The following is a 21,549-nucleotide window of genomic DNA, read 5'->3' as shown; positions in this document are numbered from 1 at the left end:
TTGACCCCTGCTCCAATTACACTGTGCTGGATGATCCTTGGAGATCCACCAACAATCAATATTCCTCTCAGATAATGTGTGACACTTGGGTCAGCTGGAGCGGCTGGTACCGTCTCTTCATTGAGGGTCAGAGCGTTCAGATGCCAGACACATGTGTTGTTATGTGGAGCTGTGGAACTCATGCCCCACTGTGGCTAAACGGTCAACACCCAAGAGTTGAGGATGGAGAGGTCACCCGGACTGTGTGCGGTAACTGGAACAATGACTGCTGTTTTTTCCAATCCAATCCCATTAAAGTCAAAGCCTGCCCTGGAAATTATTATGTCTATGAGTTTGTGACACCAACTGCCTGTAGTTTGGCATACTGTGCAGGTATGTACATTTACATGTGCTCTTTGTATATGTAAGGGATAATTGTATATTTGGTGATTAATATTCATCTTTTTTTTTTTTCTTTCAGATGCTAGCAACATTACCCAGACTACTGTGAGACCAGAGACAACCACAACCCCAGAAACTACAACCATGGAGATTATGACTGGTAATGTAATGTGCTGTATACTCAATTGTGTTACAGTGTGGAAGAGTATTGTTTTGCATGAGCAGATTATATCTGTGTTGTGTTTGTAACTGTATGTAAAGAACAAATCTCTATGTGAAAAGTTTTTTTGCAGACCACTATATCAAACTGCATGTGATTCAGATCAAATGTAGTATACACATATTATTAATTCATTTCTCTCATTAACTTAAAATATTTCTGTTAAATACCAAATTTAATATGAATGTAAATGGTGGTTTGTATTAAATTCTGTTCAGTTTAGTGACAGTTCACTTTACAATTTTTATAGCACAATTTTCTTGACTTAATTATTAGAGGATATACATGAAAACATGATTATTATTATTATCATTTTATTATTATGATTATTATCATATATAAATACAGGCCCTCATTTCATTTAAGATCTCATGATTGTGGTTACTGTGATTGATGAAATGCTGGTGCAAATAATATGTGTCTTAAATTTCCGTAATGATTTCTGTATGTTTTCAAAAGTTAGCACCACGACTTTCATGATTACAACCAGATCAAGCACTTCCTTCATGATGTCAGGAACTCATTTATATGTTATAGTAAAGGTTTATTACTCTTCAGTAATATGTATTTAATTATTTCAGGCACTGGTGTCAATATCCCAGGCACATTTTATCCATTTGGAACTGGAGAAACAGTGAATGCACGCAGTGATGATGGAAGTTCATCAGTGATTTACCTCCTGCAACCGTTTATATATTTTGGACACACACACAACCAAATTTATGTAAGTCAGTCTAGTATGAGAAATATCTATCTATCTATCTATCTATCTATCTATCTATCTATCTATCATGTCCATGACTCAACATTCAAAATTATCATTCAAAACTCTCATTATTCTCATAATTAACCAATAGTTTTTATACCAAGCTGTAAAGTTGGCATACATTTGAAAATGGGTCTGGTGAAAAGGATGGCTCTTTTGCCACATCGCTGGATTTGTCATCTTTTTTTAAGAATCCTGTGCATGATAATAAATCCACATTTATTTCAGGTCAACAACAATGGGCACTTGACATTTGATGCGGCATGGTACAGCTACTCTCCATACCAGTTCCCAGCTTATGGTGGGAGAGACCTCATTGCTCCATTCTGGACAGATCTTGACAACCGTGGGAATGGGTTTGTCTCATATAATCAGTACACCTCTGGCAGTGTCCTTGCACAGGCCACACAAGATATAAACCAATACTTCCCTCACCTGAGCTTCTCTGCTTCATGGGTCTTTGTTGCAACGTGGGACAGAGTTGCATACTACCCATATTCAGGAACAGTAAGAAGGCACACTTAGTTAACTATTAACAATTAACTATTATTTGTCCTTCTTCAAATTACATTTTAATTTTTCACCATATAATTGTATAATTTCTGTATTATTATTATTATTATTATTTTTCACAGGAAACATCTTTCCAAGTGGTTTTGATTTCAAATGGCCATCTCTCATTTATTTTAATGAACTATGGTACAATTTCTCCAACACAACGATACATACAGGTATGCACAACATGAAATATTAATGAAGTATTTCATTATCAATGAAACTGACTAAATAGACATCTGATATTTTTATCATTAGGCTGGTTATGACACCACAGACTCAAGCCACCATTTCTCAATAACCGGATCACTCCTGAATAACATCACAAGTCTACCATACAGCAGCAATGTTGATATGCCAGGCAGATGGGCCTTCAGAACAGATTATGGATCACGGGGTTGTCAGTTTAATGGTAATGTTATTTACTGTAGCCTGCCTTACTGTAAACCATAGTAAGCCGTTATACTATGAATGGTTATGTGAGCGTTATGTCAAGCCTTCTAGTATTTAAAATATCTAATTGCATTTTATTTATTGCTACTGAAGTATTGCTTGTTGAATGGTTGGAGATGAACAAATTCATCAAATAAAAATCGACACTGTATTTTCCACAGTCAATTCGGGATGCACTTTAAAGACACTTAATCATTAATCTTACAGTTCAGTCAATATCTTTAGTTTTAAACATTGCCCACCAATATCTATTCAGTTTACTCAATTAATACATGATTTGTATTACACATAGATAACTAATATTGACATTACATTCATGCTGTATAGCCAGAGGGAACTGGCTCCCCCAGCTGAGCATGGTTTCTCCCAAGGTTATTTTTTTCTCTATTAACTAACATCTTCTGGAGTTTTTGTTCCTTGCCACAGTAGCCTTTGACTTGCTCACTGTGGGCCTAAAGACAAATAATTTGTGTATGCAATTTTTAATCACATTTTTTTTTTAAAACTGCTCAATGAGGACTTTAAGACATTACAGACATTACCGCATCATTTTCTGTTACAGCATAGTTTTCTGTGAAGCTGCTTTGAAATGAATATGAAAAGTGCTATGCAAATAATAATAATAATAATAATAATAATAATAATAATAATAACAATAATAATAATTATATATAGCCGCATGCGACAATCATCGGGGTCCAAGCACGTATGGCCAGGACATGGCCAAAATAATTAAACTGGACACAACAGGTCTTGTGGATGCTGTGAACACAGCTGTTTTGTGTAAAATTTCTTCCTCTTCCAAAAGATTATTTTTTTTCACAGTTGCAAAATTTGAATTTTATTAGAATGACAACAGAATGGCAATAGAATATGATGATGAAGAAGAAGAATAGATTTTGGTTTGCTGGACAACAGCACATTAAAAGAGTAAAAAGCTGAGTCAAAGTGGATTTTTAAGGATTTTTAGTTTTGATGCTCCATCTAGTGGACAAAATCAGTTATACATCCTTGATTTACCATCATAAATGAGATTTAGGATTTTTGGACAATTAAATCAGGAAAAACTGAGCTTGAGGAAAAACTTAAACAGATTTTGTAGGGCTCTTCATTTGTTGGATAGCTGTTGCTATTTTTAAAGTCAGAGGATTTAATTGAATTGAATTTCTTAACTTGCTGCTCTATCTAGTGAACAAAATCTGTAGTACACCCTTCATCTGTCAATTACAGTTGAAATAAGTTTTTATTTGCTTTTGGCAAGAGGAAATTGATGAAATTTAGCACATGTCCTCAGACTATCCTGGTGTCTATATTGTTAACTTATATAAGTTTTGTCATGTTTGGACCTTGTGCACACAAATAAAGACATAGTAGTAGTTACAGTTCAAACCCAAAGAATACATTGGCATATATCTTCGAAACAATTTGAAAAATCGATTTTATTTTTGTTTGGTTTTTTTTGTATTTTTTTACATTTTTATTTTTTATTTTTTTTGTCAGGATGGTCCCTAGATGATACGTGCAAAATTTCAAACAAATCAGACAAGTGGCCTAGGAAGAGTTTGCAAAAGTAGGTTTTACAGAAAATCCAAAATGGCGAAAAGTTTTAGGGGTGGAAATAAAATCGGATATATACGTTTTGTTCGTCTTGACTCAAGGAATCAGAGGGAATAATAATTTTGATTCTAGCCCTTATAGATAAGAAGTTATTAGCAAAAATGCAAATTAGCTCATTATAGCACCACCTTGTGGACGATTTTCACCAAATTTGTTATACAGTCTAATTTTGGTGACCTGTAAATGGATCGTAAATTTCACAATGATTGGCCATTCGCAATGCAAGTTATTAACTGCTGACTTTTGATTGGCTACTGGCAGAAATTTTTGTTGATTTGTCGAATCGTTTTTGTAAGGATATGTTAGCACGTGACCCAGAGATAATGCATGCCGCTTTTAAAAATGTTCACTTAAATGATTGCAGAGTTATAAGGAATTTTTATCTGTAGTGCCCCCTATTGACGAAATAGGACAAAACTTTGTATGCATCCTCAAAATGTTCTGATATCAAAGTATTCCAAGTTCGAAACGATCTGATGAATCAAAAATCCGAAATCAGTTTTTTATCAGGACGGTCCCTAGATGACCATGCGTGCAAAATTTCGAGTAAATCGGACAAATGAGTTTGCAAAACAAGGTTTTTCTGGAAATTCAAAATGGCAGAAAATTTTTCAGGCAGAAATGAAATCAGAGATATGCATTTTGTTCGTCTTGACCCAGGGAATCAGAGAAAAATTTATTCTAGCCCTTACAGTTGCAAAGATATGAGCCAAAACATAAAGGTGCTTATGATAGCGCCACCTAGGGCTGGGGATATAACGATATATATATATATATAAACTGGTTGCTGATTCTTTGCAATTCTGATTTTGTGGGCCGATTGTGAGCACTCTATAGCAGAGGATGCAGCAGTCCACGGAGACACACTCTACCGGGACAGCGTCACTGTGATCCAGACACCTGAATCATCTCTTAACATGCAGAGGTTCACTTGACTATACCGCACATCTGTATTTCTCATATCAGCAATGATGAATTATTGCTGATATGATCAATAGAAAATTCAAGAAAATGAATGGGAACTTGTTATTAAAACAGGTGTGACATCTGTGTTGTAGGTTCACAAAAGCCGACACAGCTTAGAAAAAATTTATCTGCAAACTGTCGTGCAATAATAGTCACTTGAGGTAATACAAACAATCTGTTATACCACTTCAAAATGAAGCACACTAAAGAACATTATGAAAACCAAAAGGTGCGCTCTGCAATAATTCCCTTTTTTTTTTTTTGCAAGAAGTGTTTTTAAATATTTTTGAAATGTTTTTCCGCAAGACTGGCTATTTTCGTTCTGTATTTTTAACTAAAATTATGTAATATATTCTTTGTTACTTTGCTTTGAAAAGATCTTGATTTTCTTGAGGAAATTTTATTATAATATATAACATATCAGACCGAAATGTGACATAACGTGAAATTGAGTATTAAGGTAAGGTTGATTTAAAACCAAGTGTTTAAAAACTTTGACTCTTTGTCAAGATCTAAATAAGGAGAAAAGATTTAGTACCATCCTGCCAAGTTTGGTGTCTCTTCGGTGCTTGGACCCCTAAAAAAAAAAAGAAAAAATATATATTTTAGGTGTTTGTATCAATAACACCTAAACCTTTCATACAGATTTACCAGTGCAACTAGGAGACTCTTTCTGGAGTGATGCCACCTGTCAGGAGAAATGCACCTGTACCAGAAGTGGCCTCCAGTGCAGCCTGGAGCCCTGCACTTATTCCCAAGCCTGCCGTCCAGCTGCTTTCCAATACTCTTGTCAGAACATTCAACGACAAACCTGCACCATCTCCGGTGATCCACACTACTACACTTTTGACAATCAGATTTTTCACTTTCAAGGAACTTGCACCTATGTTCTGTCTGAGGTTAGTTTTTAGCAATTGTTCTAATGGCATACTATTTATTGTAAAATGTATATGATTCGATAGGTATTCTTTTAGTGATTCTGAATTTGTTTCGTTGTTTAGGCTTGTGGAAATGGTTTGCCGTTTTATCGCATTGAAGGCAAAAATGAACACCGGGGTAGTACACATGTGTCATGGACTCGAATGGTCAGAGTGTTTGTCTATGAAGAAGAAATTGAGCTTGTCAAAGATCATTATTATGAGGCAAAGGTTAGTATCACTGTAATACTGAAATGCTAAATTGAATTTGGTCATCTCTCCTTTTTCTGAAATTCTTTTTTTTCCAACATTGTACAGGTTAATGGGACACTCACAGCAACACCATTCACCCTCCGCAATGGCTCCATCCAAGTCTATCAGTCAGGTTTTTCCTTGGCCATCAGCACCGATTTTGGTCTGGTAGTTACATATGATGCATATAGCTATGTCACCATTTCTGTACCTTATGAGTACCAAAATTCTACATGTGGTCTTTGTGGGAACTTTAACCTGCATCCTGAAGATGACTTCCGTTCACCCAATGGTGAGATCCTTATCTCTGATGTTGACTTTGCCAACTCTTGGAAGGCAGAAGGGGACACAGATCCTGAATGCCATGATGTCAGGTGCACAGGTCTGGCTTGTGCAGTGTGTACCACAGATGAAATGAGTGTTTACAGTGACACAAACCACTGTGGGATCCTGGGAGATGTTTCTGGCCCTTTTGCTACTTGCCACTCAGTGCTTGCATCACAGACCTACATAGAGAACTGTGTCTATGATCTCTGCTTAGGACAAGGGTACCAGCCCATTCTGTGCCAGGCTCTCAATGTGTATGCTGCTCAGTGCCAGCAGCAGGGTGTACAACTAGGGCAGTGGAGACATCAGGGCTTTTGTGGTAAGTGCCTTGTTATTTCTTCTTTAGATGTAACAAAATACATCTCTTTGCAAGCCGAAAGATTTGTGCATATTCTTATTATAACCTCCATTTCCAGAGATTCCGTGCCCTGAGCACAGCCACTTTGAGTCCCAAGGAACAAGTTGCCCTGCAACCTGTAGCAATCCATCGGCTCCAATAAACTGTCCCTTGCCCAGTCAGGAGAGTTGTATCTGTGATGCTGGGTACATCCTCAGTGCTGGGCAATGTGTGCCTCTACAAGACTGTGGCTGTACCTTTGAGGGTTTCTATTATGCAAAGGGGCAGTCAGTAGTTTTGGACGGGGACTGTGGAAGGCAATGTGTTTGCAGTAGTGGGACAATGATCTGCCATCAGCACCAGTGTGGACCTGCAGAGGTGTGTGAAGTCCATGATGGTGTGCGGGGATGCAGACCCATCAGCTATTCCACATGTTCAGTTGAAGGCCTGGGGTCATATTACACCTTTGATGGACTAACTTTCAGATATCCGGGAGCCTGTGGACTGACCCTAGCAAGGGTAATGGGGCCATCCCAACTACCCTACTTTGTTTTGACAGTGGAAAAAATTCCCAGAGGCCTTCACAACTTTGCCAGGTACCTGAAGTTTGAGGCAGAAGGAACTCAGGTTTCCATAGAAATTGGAGAAGGTAGTAATGTACAGGTACGCCAGTTGTCAGATGCTTTTCATGAATTAAAAACAACCAAATTTCATGTACTGGATCAATTAATATTTTTCAATCTCTTCTACAGGTGGATGGACAGATGGTTGGTCTGCCCATCAATGTTGGTTCTGGTCGGATTCGAATCTTTCACAACAGTGTGATGGGGTTTGTTTTGGAAACAAACTTTGGGGTGACTGTTAGAGCTGACTGGCCGCACATTGTCCGAATCACGGCGCCAAGCTCTTACAATGGAACACTTGGAGGTCTATGTGGGAACTTGAATGGAAACACTGATGATGAGTTTTACAGTCCAGATGGTATCTTGTTGGATGACTCTCGATTGTTTGCGGACAGCTGGCGGGATGGGTCTCTGTCAGCCCACTGTGAGGACCCAGCTGACATCTGGGAACCAGGACATTATCAGAACAGCAGCCAATTTAGTGAGCACTGCAACATCATGGCCAGGAATGATGGACCATTTGCTGAGTGCAGCAGAACATTAGACCCTTCTCAAAGGATGCTACATTGCATTCAGATGCTGGCTGAGACAGGGGGTGCCAAGGAGGCCCTATGCGAGGCCTTGCGAGGCTACACGCTTCTCTGCCAACAGAATGGCATTGCAGTTGGAGAGTGGAGGAGTATCACCCACTGTGGTTAGTATCTTATTGTGACAAAATCTGCATATTTCTCAGTACAGTGCAAAGTGCTGATCATTTTATTTTATTTTATTTATTTTTTTGTCTTGATCATCCCAGATCCTCAATGTCCACCAAATTCCCATTTCGAATTGTGTGGCACTTCTTGTCCTGAATCCTGCCCTAGCCTCTCATTTCCTTTTCTGTGCACTCTGCAATGCCAGGGGGGATGCCAGTGTAATGATGGAAATGTCCTAAATGGAGATCGCTGTGTGCCCCCAACGGGTTGTGGTTGCCACTATGCTGGGCGCTATCGGCATCCTGGAGAGCAGTTTTGGCATGGTGAACAGTGCCACTCGCAGTGTGTCTGTGATGGTATCACTGGGAATGTCCATTGCACACCATCATCTTGCAGTGAGCAGGAAATCTGTCAAGTGGTCGAGGGAGAGTTCGGCTGCCATCCCCTTCCACATGCTAGTTGTTCTGCTTCAGGAGACCCCCATTATATGTCCTTTGATGGAGCCTTCTTTGATTTTCAAGGCACATGCCGATATGTGCTAGCTACAGTATGTAATGACAGTGATGGGCTTCCACACTTCCGGGTGGATGCAAGAAATGAGGCTTGGCAGGGACTCTCAGTGTCAATTACAGTTGAAGTTTTTGTCAATGTCTCTGGGCATCTCGTTCACATATCAAAAGACATGTATGGTTCTTCTGCTGTTGAGGTAAACAACCCACAGTAAAATGCTTTGCAGTACATGTTATATGTAAAACATTTTAATAACAGTCAAGCTTGCATTTTATGTATGCATAATTTAATCTTCATTTTGACTTGGTTAACTTTCTAGAACACATGCGGAAGTGCACTTTCATATGTATTTACTTCACTGGATGTCAGCCTAAACAATCTGTTGGTTTTTACTTTCCTTTCAATCAGATTGATGGAGAGACCAGAAATCTCCCCATTCTACTTGACTCTGGTCGTGTATCTGTCTACTCCACTGGACAGTTCATCTTTGTCACAACTGACTATGGTGTCAGTGTGAGTTATGGTGGTTCCTGGGCAGTGAACATCATTGTACCAGCAAACTACAGTGGAGTTACGTGTGGACTCTGTGGCAACTTTAATGGCCAGAAGGATGATGACTTCATGACTCGTTCAGGTGCTCTGGTACCTTCAGCAGACCAGTTTGGGGCAGATTGGAAGGTTGAAGATGATATGTCATGCAGTAATGGGTGTGGAGCCAATTGCCCTTTGTGCCAAGATCAGACCATCGCTCAGGCTTTGTGTGAGATTATCAAGGACAATCAGGGCCCCTTAAGCTTCTGCCAAACTTCTGTAGACCCACAAGTATACTTTAATGACTGTGTGTTTGATGTGTGTGTTTCTGGGAACCATAATGATGTCTTGTGTCGCTCTATCCAATCCTATGTGAGTGCCTGTCAATTGGCCAATGCCATTGTCTACCCCTGGAGAGAAAATGTGTCATGTGGTAAGTTACTGGATGTGGGCAGACACCATTGCTTTAAACTGCTTTAAAATATAGATCAAATATGTTTTCTTATTTAAGGATTTGTAATTATTTTGTTTTTTTTCCGTATTAATCATTTTGAATCTTGAATATTGTATACTGTATATGCAATTGATTATTGTATATATGCTTATCAAAGATACATTTTGTTTGCCTTTGCCAGTCATGACCTGCCCTGAAAACAGTCACTATGAGCTCTGTGGTACAGACTGTGGCCATACATGTGCCAGTAGCATTGATGCTAGTTGTGAACACACATGCTCAGAGGGTTGTTTCTGTGATGCTGGATTTGTGAGGAGTGGAGGTCTATGTGTACCAGTGGAGCAATGTGGCTGCTTGTATGATGGATTCTACTACGATGTGAGGATTAAAACATTATGTTTTTGTAAGCAGTTTTAGATGCAAGAGAAAATAGGAAATGCAGTGCTAGTGTATTACTGCTAAATATATCTCAATTCCTTATAAAAAAACTGTATCAGTTACCAAGGTACATTTAAATATATCATACTACAGAATGGTTTAGATGATACTTCAAAGAATATTATGTTATTATGAGTCCAAACAAACATGGTAATACCACAGTACGTTTTTGTAATTGGCTCTGTTATGGAATATAAAGTTAATCATTATCGTAATGATTTTATAGATTGGTGAACAGTTCTGGGATCAAGAATGTTCCCAACGCTGCGAGTGTTTTGCTCCAAATGATCTGCGCTGCTCTGCATACACCTGCCCATCGACAATGGAGTGTACTGTTAGAAATGGGCGTCGTGGTTGCTACAGTCAAATGTCCACATGCACAGTCTGGGGCGATCCCCACTTCATCACCTTTGATGGTGCTTTGGCCCACTTTCAGGTACAAACTGAAACAGCAAATAAAAATTAAAAAAAAAACTCAAGAATCTGCAATTGCTGAATGTATGTAATGTTTGGTAAAATATTTCCGGGTGGGACACATTGCAAAAGATTATGACACTAATGAGATCTGCAATGTGTCAATTCCCACCAGGGAACATGTTCGTATGAGATCGCACAGACCTGTGGTAATGTTACCGGAGATGATCTGGCATTCCGTGTGGTGGCCACCAACAGACACCGTGGCAACATGATGGTGTCATTTGTGTCAGTAGTGGATATTTGGTTGTCTCAGCATGGAGAAAGTATGCATATCACTATTGAGCAGAATAGGAAAGTCAAAGTAAGTAATTTATAATTATTGACTAATGTTTCCTTCGTTATGATTTTCTTCTCCTTGTAACACAAATAATCGTACTCAGCAGAATGTCCAGATTGCTCTTTTACCAACAAATATGATGGTGACTATGATTTATATTTCCTTCCAGGTTGATGGCAGTGATATTGGCACACCGGCTTCAATGATCAATGATCTTGTAGAGGTACATGAGGAGCAGGGATTTGTGGTCATGAATGCATTCAATGAGTTCATTGTCCATTTTGATGGCCATAGCACCCTCCTAGTCAGACTGAGCGCAAATTTCTATAGATCTGTATGTGGAATGTGTGGTAATTATAATGGCAATCCTGCGGATGATAAAGCACTGCCCAGTGGAGACCTTGCTCCTGATGACACTGCCTTCGGCCACAGCTGGATGTCAGACACCAGCACCCCAGGGTAAGATGCATGAGACTCTATGGCAGTGGTTCTTAACTGGTGGGTCGTGACCCAAAAATACTGTAGGTTTTATGTCTGTTTTTATGGGATCACAAACAGCATGGAAAAGCGACTTTTTGCAACTTTTATGCACCACTGGGCTTAGAGTATCAATTTTCAAAAAGGATAAAAAATGATTCACATATCTTTTGTTGTTGACATCAAAACATTGACAGGTTGTGTGACAACCTGGTGGTTGTGGCAGAACTGGTAATCAAATACATCATGATGGTGCCGCGAATGGCCGCCTCGGTATTGAGTGCTTCTATCATTTTACTGTTTTTGTTTGTTTGTCCTGTGTTTAGTAATATTTTTTTAAGTCAGTTTTACCAGAGACGAACTGCTGAACATTCAACAGCATACACCAGTAAATCTTTTCCTGGATTTTGAATATTCAAATGTTTTGTTTGACATTTTAGTCGGAGGCGCGGCTGTGTTGTTTAAACACACTATGAGACGCAGGCGAGGGAGATGAGCAGGCGTGCTGGTCAAACTCCGTCGGCCTACATCACCTCACCCGCACAAACAAGGACTTTTCAAACTCTGCTGCCTTGTGCTTCACAGAAACCTGGCTGAGTGAAGCCATTCCGGACAGCGCGTTACATCTGCTGGGCTTTCAGCTGTTCATCGCGGAGTTAACAGGGAAAACTAGAGGCGGTGGAACATGCATTTACATCAATGAAAGTTGGTGTACAGATGTAACAACATTAAAGAAGATGTGCTGTCCTAATTTGGAAGTGCTCTTTATTAACTGTAAGCCTTTCTACTCGCCGCGGGAGTTTTCCTCGTTTATTTTGGTGAGTGTGTATATCACGCAAACGCGTGTTTGAATGCCGTGCTGCAACAGCTGGCTGATCAAATCACAGACACGGAACAACAATATCCGGACTCAGTTATTATTATTCTTGGGGATTTTAACAAAGCAAACCTCACACGTGAACTGCCCAAATACAAACAGCACATTACATGCCCCACCAGAGACAGAAATATACTGGATCATTGCTACACAACAATAAAGGATGCATATCGCTCTGTTCCTAGAGCAGCTTTGGGACTATCTGATCACTGTCTGGTTCATCTTCTTCCAACCTACAGACAGAAATTAAAATCTGCTAAGCCTGTATTAAGGACTGTAAAGAGATGGACCAACGAAGCAGAGCTGGAACTACAAGCCTGCTTTGACTGCACTGATTGGAGTGTTTTTGAGGCTGCAGACACCAATCTGGACGAGCTCACAGATACTGTTACATCATATATCAGTTTTTGTGAGGATATGTGCATTCCTACTAGGACTTATTTAACATTTAACAACGACAAACCATGGTTTACAGCGGAACTCAGACAGCTTCGTCAGGCCAAAGAGGATGCTTACAGAGTTGGGGATAAAGTCTTGTACAATCAGGCCAGGAACACACTGAATAAGGGAATCAGAGTGGCTAAAAGAAGATACTCTGAGAAGCTGAAAAACAAGTTTTCAGCTAACGACCCTGCATCAGTGTGGAGTGGCATGAAAAAACTTATGAATTACAAGACTCCTGTGCCCAACCCTGTGGTGGACCAACCACTGGCTGACGACCTGAATGTGTTCTACAGTAGATTTGAAAGGCCCAATCTCACAACCCACACCCACTCTGACCTTCACTTCACACAAACACCAAGACCTCCTGCAAGCCCCCCTCCTCCCCCCTCCTGCTACTCAACCTGCACTTAAGATCTGTGAAGATGATGTGAGCCTGTGCTTTCGACAACAAAGGATAAGGAAAGCACAGGGCCCAGATGGCGTTTCACCTGCATGTCTTAGATCCTGTGCTAACCAGCTGGCCCCCATCTTCACACAGATCTTCAACAGATCACTGGAGCAGTGCTCCCATGCTGCTTCAAATGTTCCACTATCATCCCCATCCCAAAGAAACCAAAAATCACAGGACTTAATGACAACAGACCTGTCGCCCTGACATCTGTGTTCATGCAATCATTTGAAAGACTGGTGTTGGCCCACCTGAAGAACATCACTGGACCCTTTCTAGATCCCCTTCAATTTGCTTATCGAGCAAACAGGTCTGTGGATGATGCAGTCAACATGGGATTGCATCATATCCTGCAACATCTGGACAGACCAGGGACATATGCAAGGATCCTTTTTGTGGAATTCAGTTTGGCTTTCAACACCATCATCCCAGCTATACTCCAGAATAAATTACACCAACTCTCTGTTCCCATGTCTATCTGTCAGTGGATTACCAGCTTTCTGACAGACAGGCAGCAGCTTGTGAGACAGGGGACATTCACTTCCAGCACCTGTACAATCAGCACTGGTGCCCCTCAGGGATGTGTGCTCTCCCCACTACTCTTCTCCCTCTACATCAATGACTGCATCACCAAGGATCCCTCTGTCAAGCTCCTGAAGTTTGCAGATGACACCACTGTCATCGGCCTCATCCAAGATGACGATGAGTCTGCATACAGAAGGGAGGTTAAACAGCTGGCTGTCTGGTGCAGTCAAAATAACCTTGAGCTGAACACACTCAAAACGGTGGAGATGATTATGGACTTTAGGAGGAACACCCCAACACTGACCCCCCTCACCATTTTAAACAGCACTGTGGCAGCAGTGGAGTCATTCAGGTTCCTGGGCACTACCATCTCACAGGACCTGAAGTGGGACACCCACATTGACTCCATTGTGAAAAAGGCCCAGCAGAGGTTGTACTTCCTTCACCAGCTGAGGAAATTCAACCTGCCACAGGCACTGCTGATACAGTTCTAGTACAGTGTCCCTGTAGTAAGGGCACTGTAAGTTACTTTGAATAAAAGTGTCTGCCTAATTTTAAGCCCTAATCTTGGAAAACCATGAACCAAACTACATTAGGTAAAAAAAAAAGTGAGACCACATTAAATACAGGTTCACTTGCAATGAGAATGAACATGGTTTGTGCAAACCACAATCTTTTGTGCATGAATGGCGGGGGAGTTCTGGCTGACATTTTTAGACAGTTATTATCACACCCGCCACAGTTTTAACATGATTTAGCACATTGTGTAGACTTTTCAGACCTTTCAGTAAAACATTGTAGGCAAAATTTCAACGAATATCAAGGTTAAATTAATGATATTGAACGATTTTGCTGTGATGCCATCAGATGTGCTTAAATACTGGACAAATCGTGCCCCGTTTTGATTCGATAATGGACGCATTATTTCATCTTTAAATACAGGAAGCTCCTGTATTTTACATGATGGGTGGCAACCCATCAACCCTAGGGCAGAAAACAAGTCAAAGAACCTATCAGCTTGTGCTACACAGAATTGCATGGTAGAACTTTGGTCATTTCAGTGTTTCATTGCAAGGACATTGTTGGTTTCTTTTGTACAATAAACAATTTCGGTACTGTGTTGGGTTGCCACTTGATGTCCAACGCTCAATGTGGGTCCTGAAGCAAAACCAGTTGAGAATCACTGTTGCAAGGTTACAGTAGCAAATGCAAGGCTATTTGTGACTCCCCTAATAGCTCTTTGTAGTAATTCAACAGTATAGCCATGTTACTGACCTTCAGTTCCCCTGATTATTGTGTCCTCTTCAGTTGTGGTGCAAGTGACCGGATCGGTAATGCTGATGAGTGTCCATTCAGACGGGAGTATTCTGAGCTTTGTAGCATTATCACCAACGCCACTGGACCTTTCCAACATTGTCACCTTCATGTAGACCCTGCTCCTTACTACTTCTCCTGTGTGTATGACTTGTGTCTCTACACACCTGCCAATGGCATGTTGTGTTCTGCTGTTCAGGCCTATGAGACGGCTTGTGCAATGTTGGAGATACAGATCCCAGAATGGCGCTCGAGTCTGCAGTGCCGTAAGTCAAAATCCTCACCTTGAACTGCAGTTGTAGTTGTTAAATATACATATCATATAGAAATGATTTCACAGTGGAGATTTTTCTGGTCATATTCCTGCTCATCCATTTAAGATAAATGGTGCACTCAGTAATTTTCTATGTTGTGCTTGCTGATATGCAGTCATCTTGGACTTATACTGACACCTAGTGGTGTGGATCCAACATTTGACAAATAGTTTAGTACAGATCATTTTCAATGGCTGATGAAATAAAAAAACTAAATGCTAATCGCAGTTAACCATGATTAATTTATTCTTTGAGCAAAAGGAACGGGGGGTTACCAAGATGAAGTGAGAATTTTTGGATAGTCATGTGATCTTAACATGGTGGTGACCAAAATGCATCAGCTATTTCATATATCTGTGTTTCTTCTCTTAGCTGTGACAGATCCCTGTGCTGAACTCAACTGTACTAAAGATGAATGGTGTGGGAAGAAAAATGGTGTTTATGACTGTTTCTGCAATGAGGATCATTCCAGACCTAAACCTGACTCTTTTGGTTAGAATCAACAAAATTTTAAATATGCCTATACATTTTTCATTGCCAGTTTCTTTCTCTATTAATACTGATAATCTTGTGTGTGTGATGTTTTTTTTTTTTTTTTCAAGATTCCTTTGAAACCTGTGAAAGCAGCTCTGGCTCTATGTCTCTGTCTCGCTGTCAGCTTTTTGAGGCTGGTTTTCCAGCTGGCATCTTACACCTCAATGAGCCCAGTTGCAAAGGAACAGTCCAGAATGGCAGGGTGGAGTTCTATTTTGATAATGATGAGCACATCTGTGGGACAAATCTTCTGGTAGGATTCATTAGGTGTATGATTTTTAAACACACTCACATTTTGAATTGCAACTGACTGAATAACTTCCAGAAAGAACAATTTGGGACAACAAAGACTTATCACATGAGATTGTTCTTTAAAAATATATTGTATTCAATTTAAAGTAAAATCTTCAAATATTATGTGTGTGGTCCACAGGCCAATGGCACCCACTTCATCTATGAGAACTTTATTCTGGGGGCACCAGACTCATCTGAAGGTCTCATCAGCAGGAAGAGAATCCTGAAGCTAGCTTTCAGCTGTGTATACCCACAAACCCAAACTCTCTCAATGAATATGGAAATCAACCCACTGGAGAGGTGGGACTTAAATTTAAATTCAGCATTCTGACTCCAGCCAGGCTGCGTTATTAAGCAGAAAACAGAAGTATAAAATATAGTTTGTGCAAATATTCTCTAAACCAAGAATATTAAGTGTGTTTGGACACACACACACACACACACACACACACAAAAGCTAACCAAGTAAAATTTATTTTAATGAGAGATTACATATTTTTGAGGGGCACAAGAACACTTTTCAAGCAAAACATTTCACAAAAAGAGGTTAGCTTTGTTAGTTTTAAAACTATTCTGTATAACAATTAGGGCTGTCGTCAATCTTTCAATCTTTCAGATTTTTTAATCAAATATATTACATGATATGCCGAATAATTAATCGAATTAATTGCAATTAATCACATATATAAATATGTTCCCTAAAATAACAATAATTCAATATACAATGATTAAATAATTATACATAAAACATATAGTATAAATAAAATAATTCAGATAACTAAAATGCATAAAATTTTTTATATGGCTTTAGAAGGCAATGTATTGTTTATTTCCATATTACTGAACATAAGCCTATCAATGGCTTACAGTCTGATAAACAATAGATTTATTATAAGGGCTTTCTACGGATGCGTCAATGTACACATGCATCAGATGGACGATTTGGTTGCTTGGCATCATATGCACAGCATTAGGTCATTGTGCCAAGTTAAACATAGTTTGAAACATGTCTCGAGATCCCTGCATTTGGAATTGGGCTCTGTCCAGCTGTGTTTTCTCATCTTGTGCTGTCAATAGTGTTAAGCAAGATTGAGTATGCAGCTAAAGTTTCGCTTACTGCCCCCTGCTGAAAACAGGTGGTACTTCAAGCTTTAATTGCTACTAGAAATATTCCTTATTATGGTCCGTACATATGATTAATTGTGTGTTTAAAAATAATAATAATAAAAATCACATTGAATTAACATGTTAAATCGACAACCCTAATAACAATAGAAATAGCTTCTGTTCAATCTGAAGAATAAAAACCTTGAACACTTTGTGGTCAAATGTTAGTAGTATTTAGTAGTATAGCATTTGTTTGCAGATGCCACTTGCTTTGATATTTTGTTACCTAATGCAATGACACTCAGATATTTTTAAGAGTGACTTACTGTAAGTGTTCATATGGTCCAGCTACTTTTTTGGGCCACTGTAAAAGATACACACCCATAAAACCATGTTTTACCCTTAAAACAGAGTATTTTACACAGATCTCTCTGTTATTCAACAGCATTGTGCACCGAATACTTCCAGCTGGTGAAGGCAGATATCAGGTCAGGATGGTTCCATATCACGATGCAGAGTTCTCCAACCCCTTCACTGGTAGTGTGGATGCTGAACTGAACCAGCAGATTTTTGTGGAAGTTCGTGCTGATGGGGTTGATAACCGTCAGTTTGCTGTGGTGATTGACACGTGTTGGGCTACACCTGAGAATGATCCACATCACCATCTCCGCTGGGACCTCATCGTTAGAGAGTAAGAGACAATTGTAAAAAAATAAGGCCATAACTCAGAGGATAAACAACACCACAGTTAGGATTGTCTGATGTGTTTAAGTGTACCATGCACGAATAATATGTGTATGCATGATACTGTTATTGTACTAACTTGATATTTTCAAAATCCCTAACTCCCTTTTCTCAAAGTACATCCACCAAACTTGGCACAGACCTTCAGCCTGTTTTGACTTATTATTCTTTATATTGTCTAACTTATCGGACTAATGATTGTCCCGTAACAGATAATTAAATATCCAACAATTTTAACTTCTCCTCCATCCACCCAACATGGCACAGTCCTTCAGAATAACTTTCTAGTTTACAACTGAAGCCTCTTTAAATGAATTGTTTAAAATGGTAGCTTACTGTGAATTTAAAAATACCAGTTAGAACTAGCACACATCCCAGCTGAAAAGACTGTCATGAATTGACATGCTGTTCCAGGCCGGTTTATGCTGGTTAGTGCTGATTTGGTGAAGAAATAATAATAATAATAATAATAATAATAATAATAATAATAAAACATGCTGGTCAACCAGAACCATGAATATTTGGTGAAGCTGATTGACCTAAGATTTCTTACTGGTTAAGGTAATTAAAAATCCTGGTGAGGACACCAGCTGTCCAACATTCAAAACACATGTCTACATGCAGCAACCAATTACTCACAACCACATATTTGAAGCAAACTGGGTTAAATCAGTTAACAAATTATGCAACATTACATAATTACAAATAGTGCAACCTAACAAGTCAATCTGTTTCCAAATATTCTCAGGTGTCCCAATCCAAATGATGACACAGTGGAGCTGCTGCAGAATGGAGTCTCCACATCAAGCCGTTTCTCTTTCAGGATGTTTGTGTTTACTGCAAACTCCACTAAGGTTTACCTGCACTGTGCTGTTCACCTGTGCCTTCTGACACATAGTGACTGCTCAGCGGTGAGTTTACAAATCCTCTCATAACTCAATGTTTTGTTTTTTTTTTTAGTTGGAGCACTCCCTTAGTTCTCATAAGTTCTGTTGAGTTTGAAAATTGCATTTTGAAGACATACAGTAGGTCAATGAGTCAATACAAGCCAAACTTATTGGTTTGTGTCTGTGCAACTATTTGGTAAATAAAATTATCCTGCGTAAGTCTCTATGCACATCAGATCTGAGCAAATTAGATGTTTAGATGAATAAAGTCAAGACTGTAGGTTTTAGACAAAATTCAATCTGTAAAATGTTTCCTATGCAGACATTGCTTACATTAATTGATTTAGCAGAATTCAAAGATTCAGACTGACTTTTTTATTTATTATAGTAAATTTGCTTAAATGCACCACCTAACACACTTTTATAGTGTTATTAGTTTTGTGTCAATTCAAACTAAAACGTTTACACATTGTGACTATCATTTCCAATCTTTAGCCTTGTTACCCTGGATACCACCAGAGAGTGGGCAGATCTCTAGACTTCCATGACAGTGCTTCCATATCCATGGGCCCTCTGGTCATGTCTGAAAGGAACTCAGGTAAACATTTACTTTAATAATGTTTATGAATCATGCTCCATTCTCTTATTTTCACTTCTTTGATGCATATTCATTTCTGTTTTGCAACTTTACTATGCACTGAAAAACATGATGTCCTCTATTTACAGATATATGGGCTCCAGAAAAAGTGAAAGCGTCCAGGGCTTCTGGTCTCTGCGGTTCCTTGATAATATTGCTTCTTTCGCTCCTGAGTGCTCTTTCCATCTTCTAGTATTTTTCCACAAAGAATGATTTTTTGTTTGTAACATCAGTTTTCTTGGTCTATATTCCACACTACATGTTATTGAACTGTGTGATGTAACTTTTATTTGATGGGCTTAAAAATGGCCTTTGTTTATGGTCATAATCTTCTGTTTGGTATGGTGAAACACTGAATTTGACTATTGCTTCTGACTTGTAAAATCCTTCAAAATGACAAATAAACTGTTTACCTTTATTCCTCCTTTTAAGATAATTTTTGCACAATTACTGCTTTACTTGATAATAAAGTTAATCCATTAACATACAGTAAATGATTCCACTGATCAAAAATGAATAGATGGATGGATGGATGGATGGACGGACGGAGAGACGGACGGACGGACGGACGGACGGACGGATGGACGGACGGACGGACGGACGGACGGACGGACGGACAGACAGACAGACAGACAGACAGATAGATAGATAGATAGATAGATAGATAGATAGATAGATAAAAAGTTTGAATTTCATGCAATACCTGCCAAATAGTGAGCTATTTTTACTCACATGTTATAAATGCTTAATAAAGGTACCTATTCATTCTAATTTTAATCAAAACCATGAAATGTCATAATAATATTTTTATGTCATGATACAACAAAATAGACTATTATAGGGAGAGTAGAAGGTGTTAATGTATTCATTACTCTAATATCTTGACAAATGTCACTTGGCTTATCTAGTTGGTGACAAAAGAATATCCCTACTCAGAGTGGTTACCTGCGTATCAAAGTTGGAATTTCTCAGCCATTCACCTATTAGGTCTTCATGCTTATCCACACCTGTAACTTTCTCTCATTTATCAAAAGTATATCTATACTATTTATTTCTAATAATTCTTTAGGGGTCATTAATCAATTAAGCAACAATAAATGCACCTTATAGTACAAGTCTAAGGTGGATTTACTTATATAACATCCTCAAAAAATGTACGCAAGCTGAACGACTCAAGCTCATTTATTGAGTTATGGCTTAAGTTATGAGATTAAGACTTAAAGATTTATAAAATTAAAGTTTTTGTGAACAATATTTTGATAAACAATAGAAAAATCAGAACTGTCAAACAATGCACTGGTTGAGCATGAAGACCCGCAGAGGACTGGGTAAGACTCGGAGTTGTCCCATTACTTTTACATTAAAATTACCAGGGAAGTAACATAAGTCAAGGCATTAGAGTAATGAATATAAGCACAACACCTTTTAATCTCTATACTGATCAGTTTTTGCTGGATCATGACATAAATCATGAATTTTGATTAAAATATGTATGAATTAGTGCCTTTATTAAGCATTTATAACATGTGAGTTAAAATAGGCTCACTATTTGGCAGGCATTGCATGAAATTCACCCCTTTAATTCATGTTGTTATAATTGCACATAAATGTTTAATAATGCATTTGTAGATGAGTTATTAGTCATGAATGAATCCCTTTATAAACCCTTTACAAAGGGAACCTTAAAGTGTTCAAATAAAACCATATATATTAACAATATATGGTTACTTACAAGATCATCACTATAAGCATAATCTAGGAATCATTCTTTTATTTTTATTTAATTATATAATAGTCAGAACTGTGGTGCATAATGAGGCACACTTGTCCCTGACAGATATACAGGAGCTGATGGGTCACATGGACCCTGGTTTGAATCTGGCCTGGGTATTGTCCCAATAGTGCCACACCACCTCCACCTTCCCGTTTGCTTGTGCTGTCCTGTGAAAAAGGCTATAAAGCACTAACATAAAATATATTTAATATATACATACATACATACATACATATATATATATATATATATATATATATATATATACAGACTTTTTATTTTATTTATTTATTTATTTTTTTGTAAAAGGATAATAGACAGAAAATTGCATTTTATGGGTAATGAAGGTGGCTTCATAGTCTGCACTTTGTAATCCT

At 38.7% G+C, this 21,549-nt stretch overlaps 1 protein-coding gene across 1 annotated transcript; it reads left to right on the top strand.

The window, feature by feature from the left end:
• Positions 1-59: 59 nt before the first annotated feature.
• On the top strand, positions 60-19,873 carry LOC127423350 (alpha-tectorin-like). The gene is made up of 24 exons (XM_051667577.1): positions 60-372; positions 1,183-1,325; positions 1,596-1,874; positions 2,003-2,098; positions 2,181-2,334; positions 5,604-5,857; positions 5,960-6,106; positions 6,194-6,773; positions 6,871-7,454; positions 7,544-8,108; positions 8,211-8,815; positions 9,028-9,583; positions 9,786-9,982; positions 10,269-10,478; positions 10,632-10,820; positions 10,966-11,255; positions 14,876-15,147; positions 15,568-15,687; positions 15,798-15,982; positions 16,163-16,323; positions 17,576-17,821; positions 18,623-18,785; positions 19,257-19,359; positions 19,488-19,873. Exons 1-24 carry the CDS (start codon positions 75-77, stop codon positions 19,589-19,591), a joined length of 6,501 nt encoding a protein of 2,166 aa, XP_051523537.1. The 5' UTR covers positions 60-74; the 3' UTR covers positions 19,592-19,873.
• Positions 19,874-21,549: the final 1,676 nt, after the last annotated feature.

This window comes from Myxocyprinus asiaticus, chromosome 32 (assembly GCF_019703515.2).
Source record: "Myxocyprinus asiaticus isolate MX2 ecotype Aquarium Trade chromosome 32, UBuf_Myxa_2, whole genome shotgun sequence".
In the NCBI taxonomy this organism is placed as follows: Eukaryota; Metazoa; Chordata; class Actinopteri; order Cypriniformes; family Catostomidae; genus Myxocyprinus; species Myxocyprinus asiaticus.
This window is presented reverse-complemented; position numbering and strand designations above follow the sequence as displayed.

Coding starts and splice junctions, on each gene's coding strand:
- LOC127423350 (XM_051667577.1), top strand. CDS start 75: ATGTGTGACACTTGGGTCAGCTGGAGCGGCTGGTACCGTCTCTTCATT. Junction 1,326..1,595: donor ACACACACAACCAAATTTAT/GTAAGTCAGTCT, acceptor CATTTATTTCAG/GTCAACAACAATGGGCACTT. Junction 15,983..16,162: donor TCTGTGGGACAAATCTTCTG/GTAGGATTCATT, acceptor TGTGGTCCACAG/GCCAATGGCACCCACTTCAT.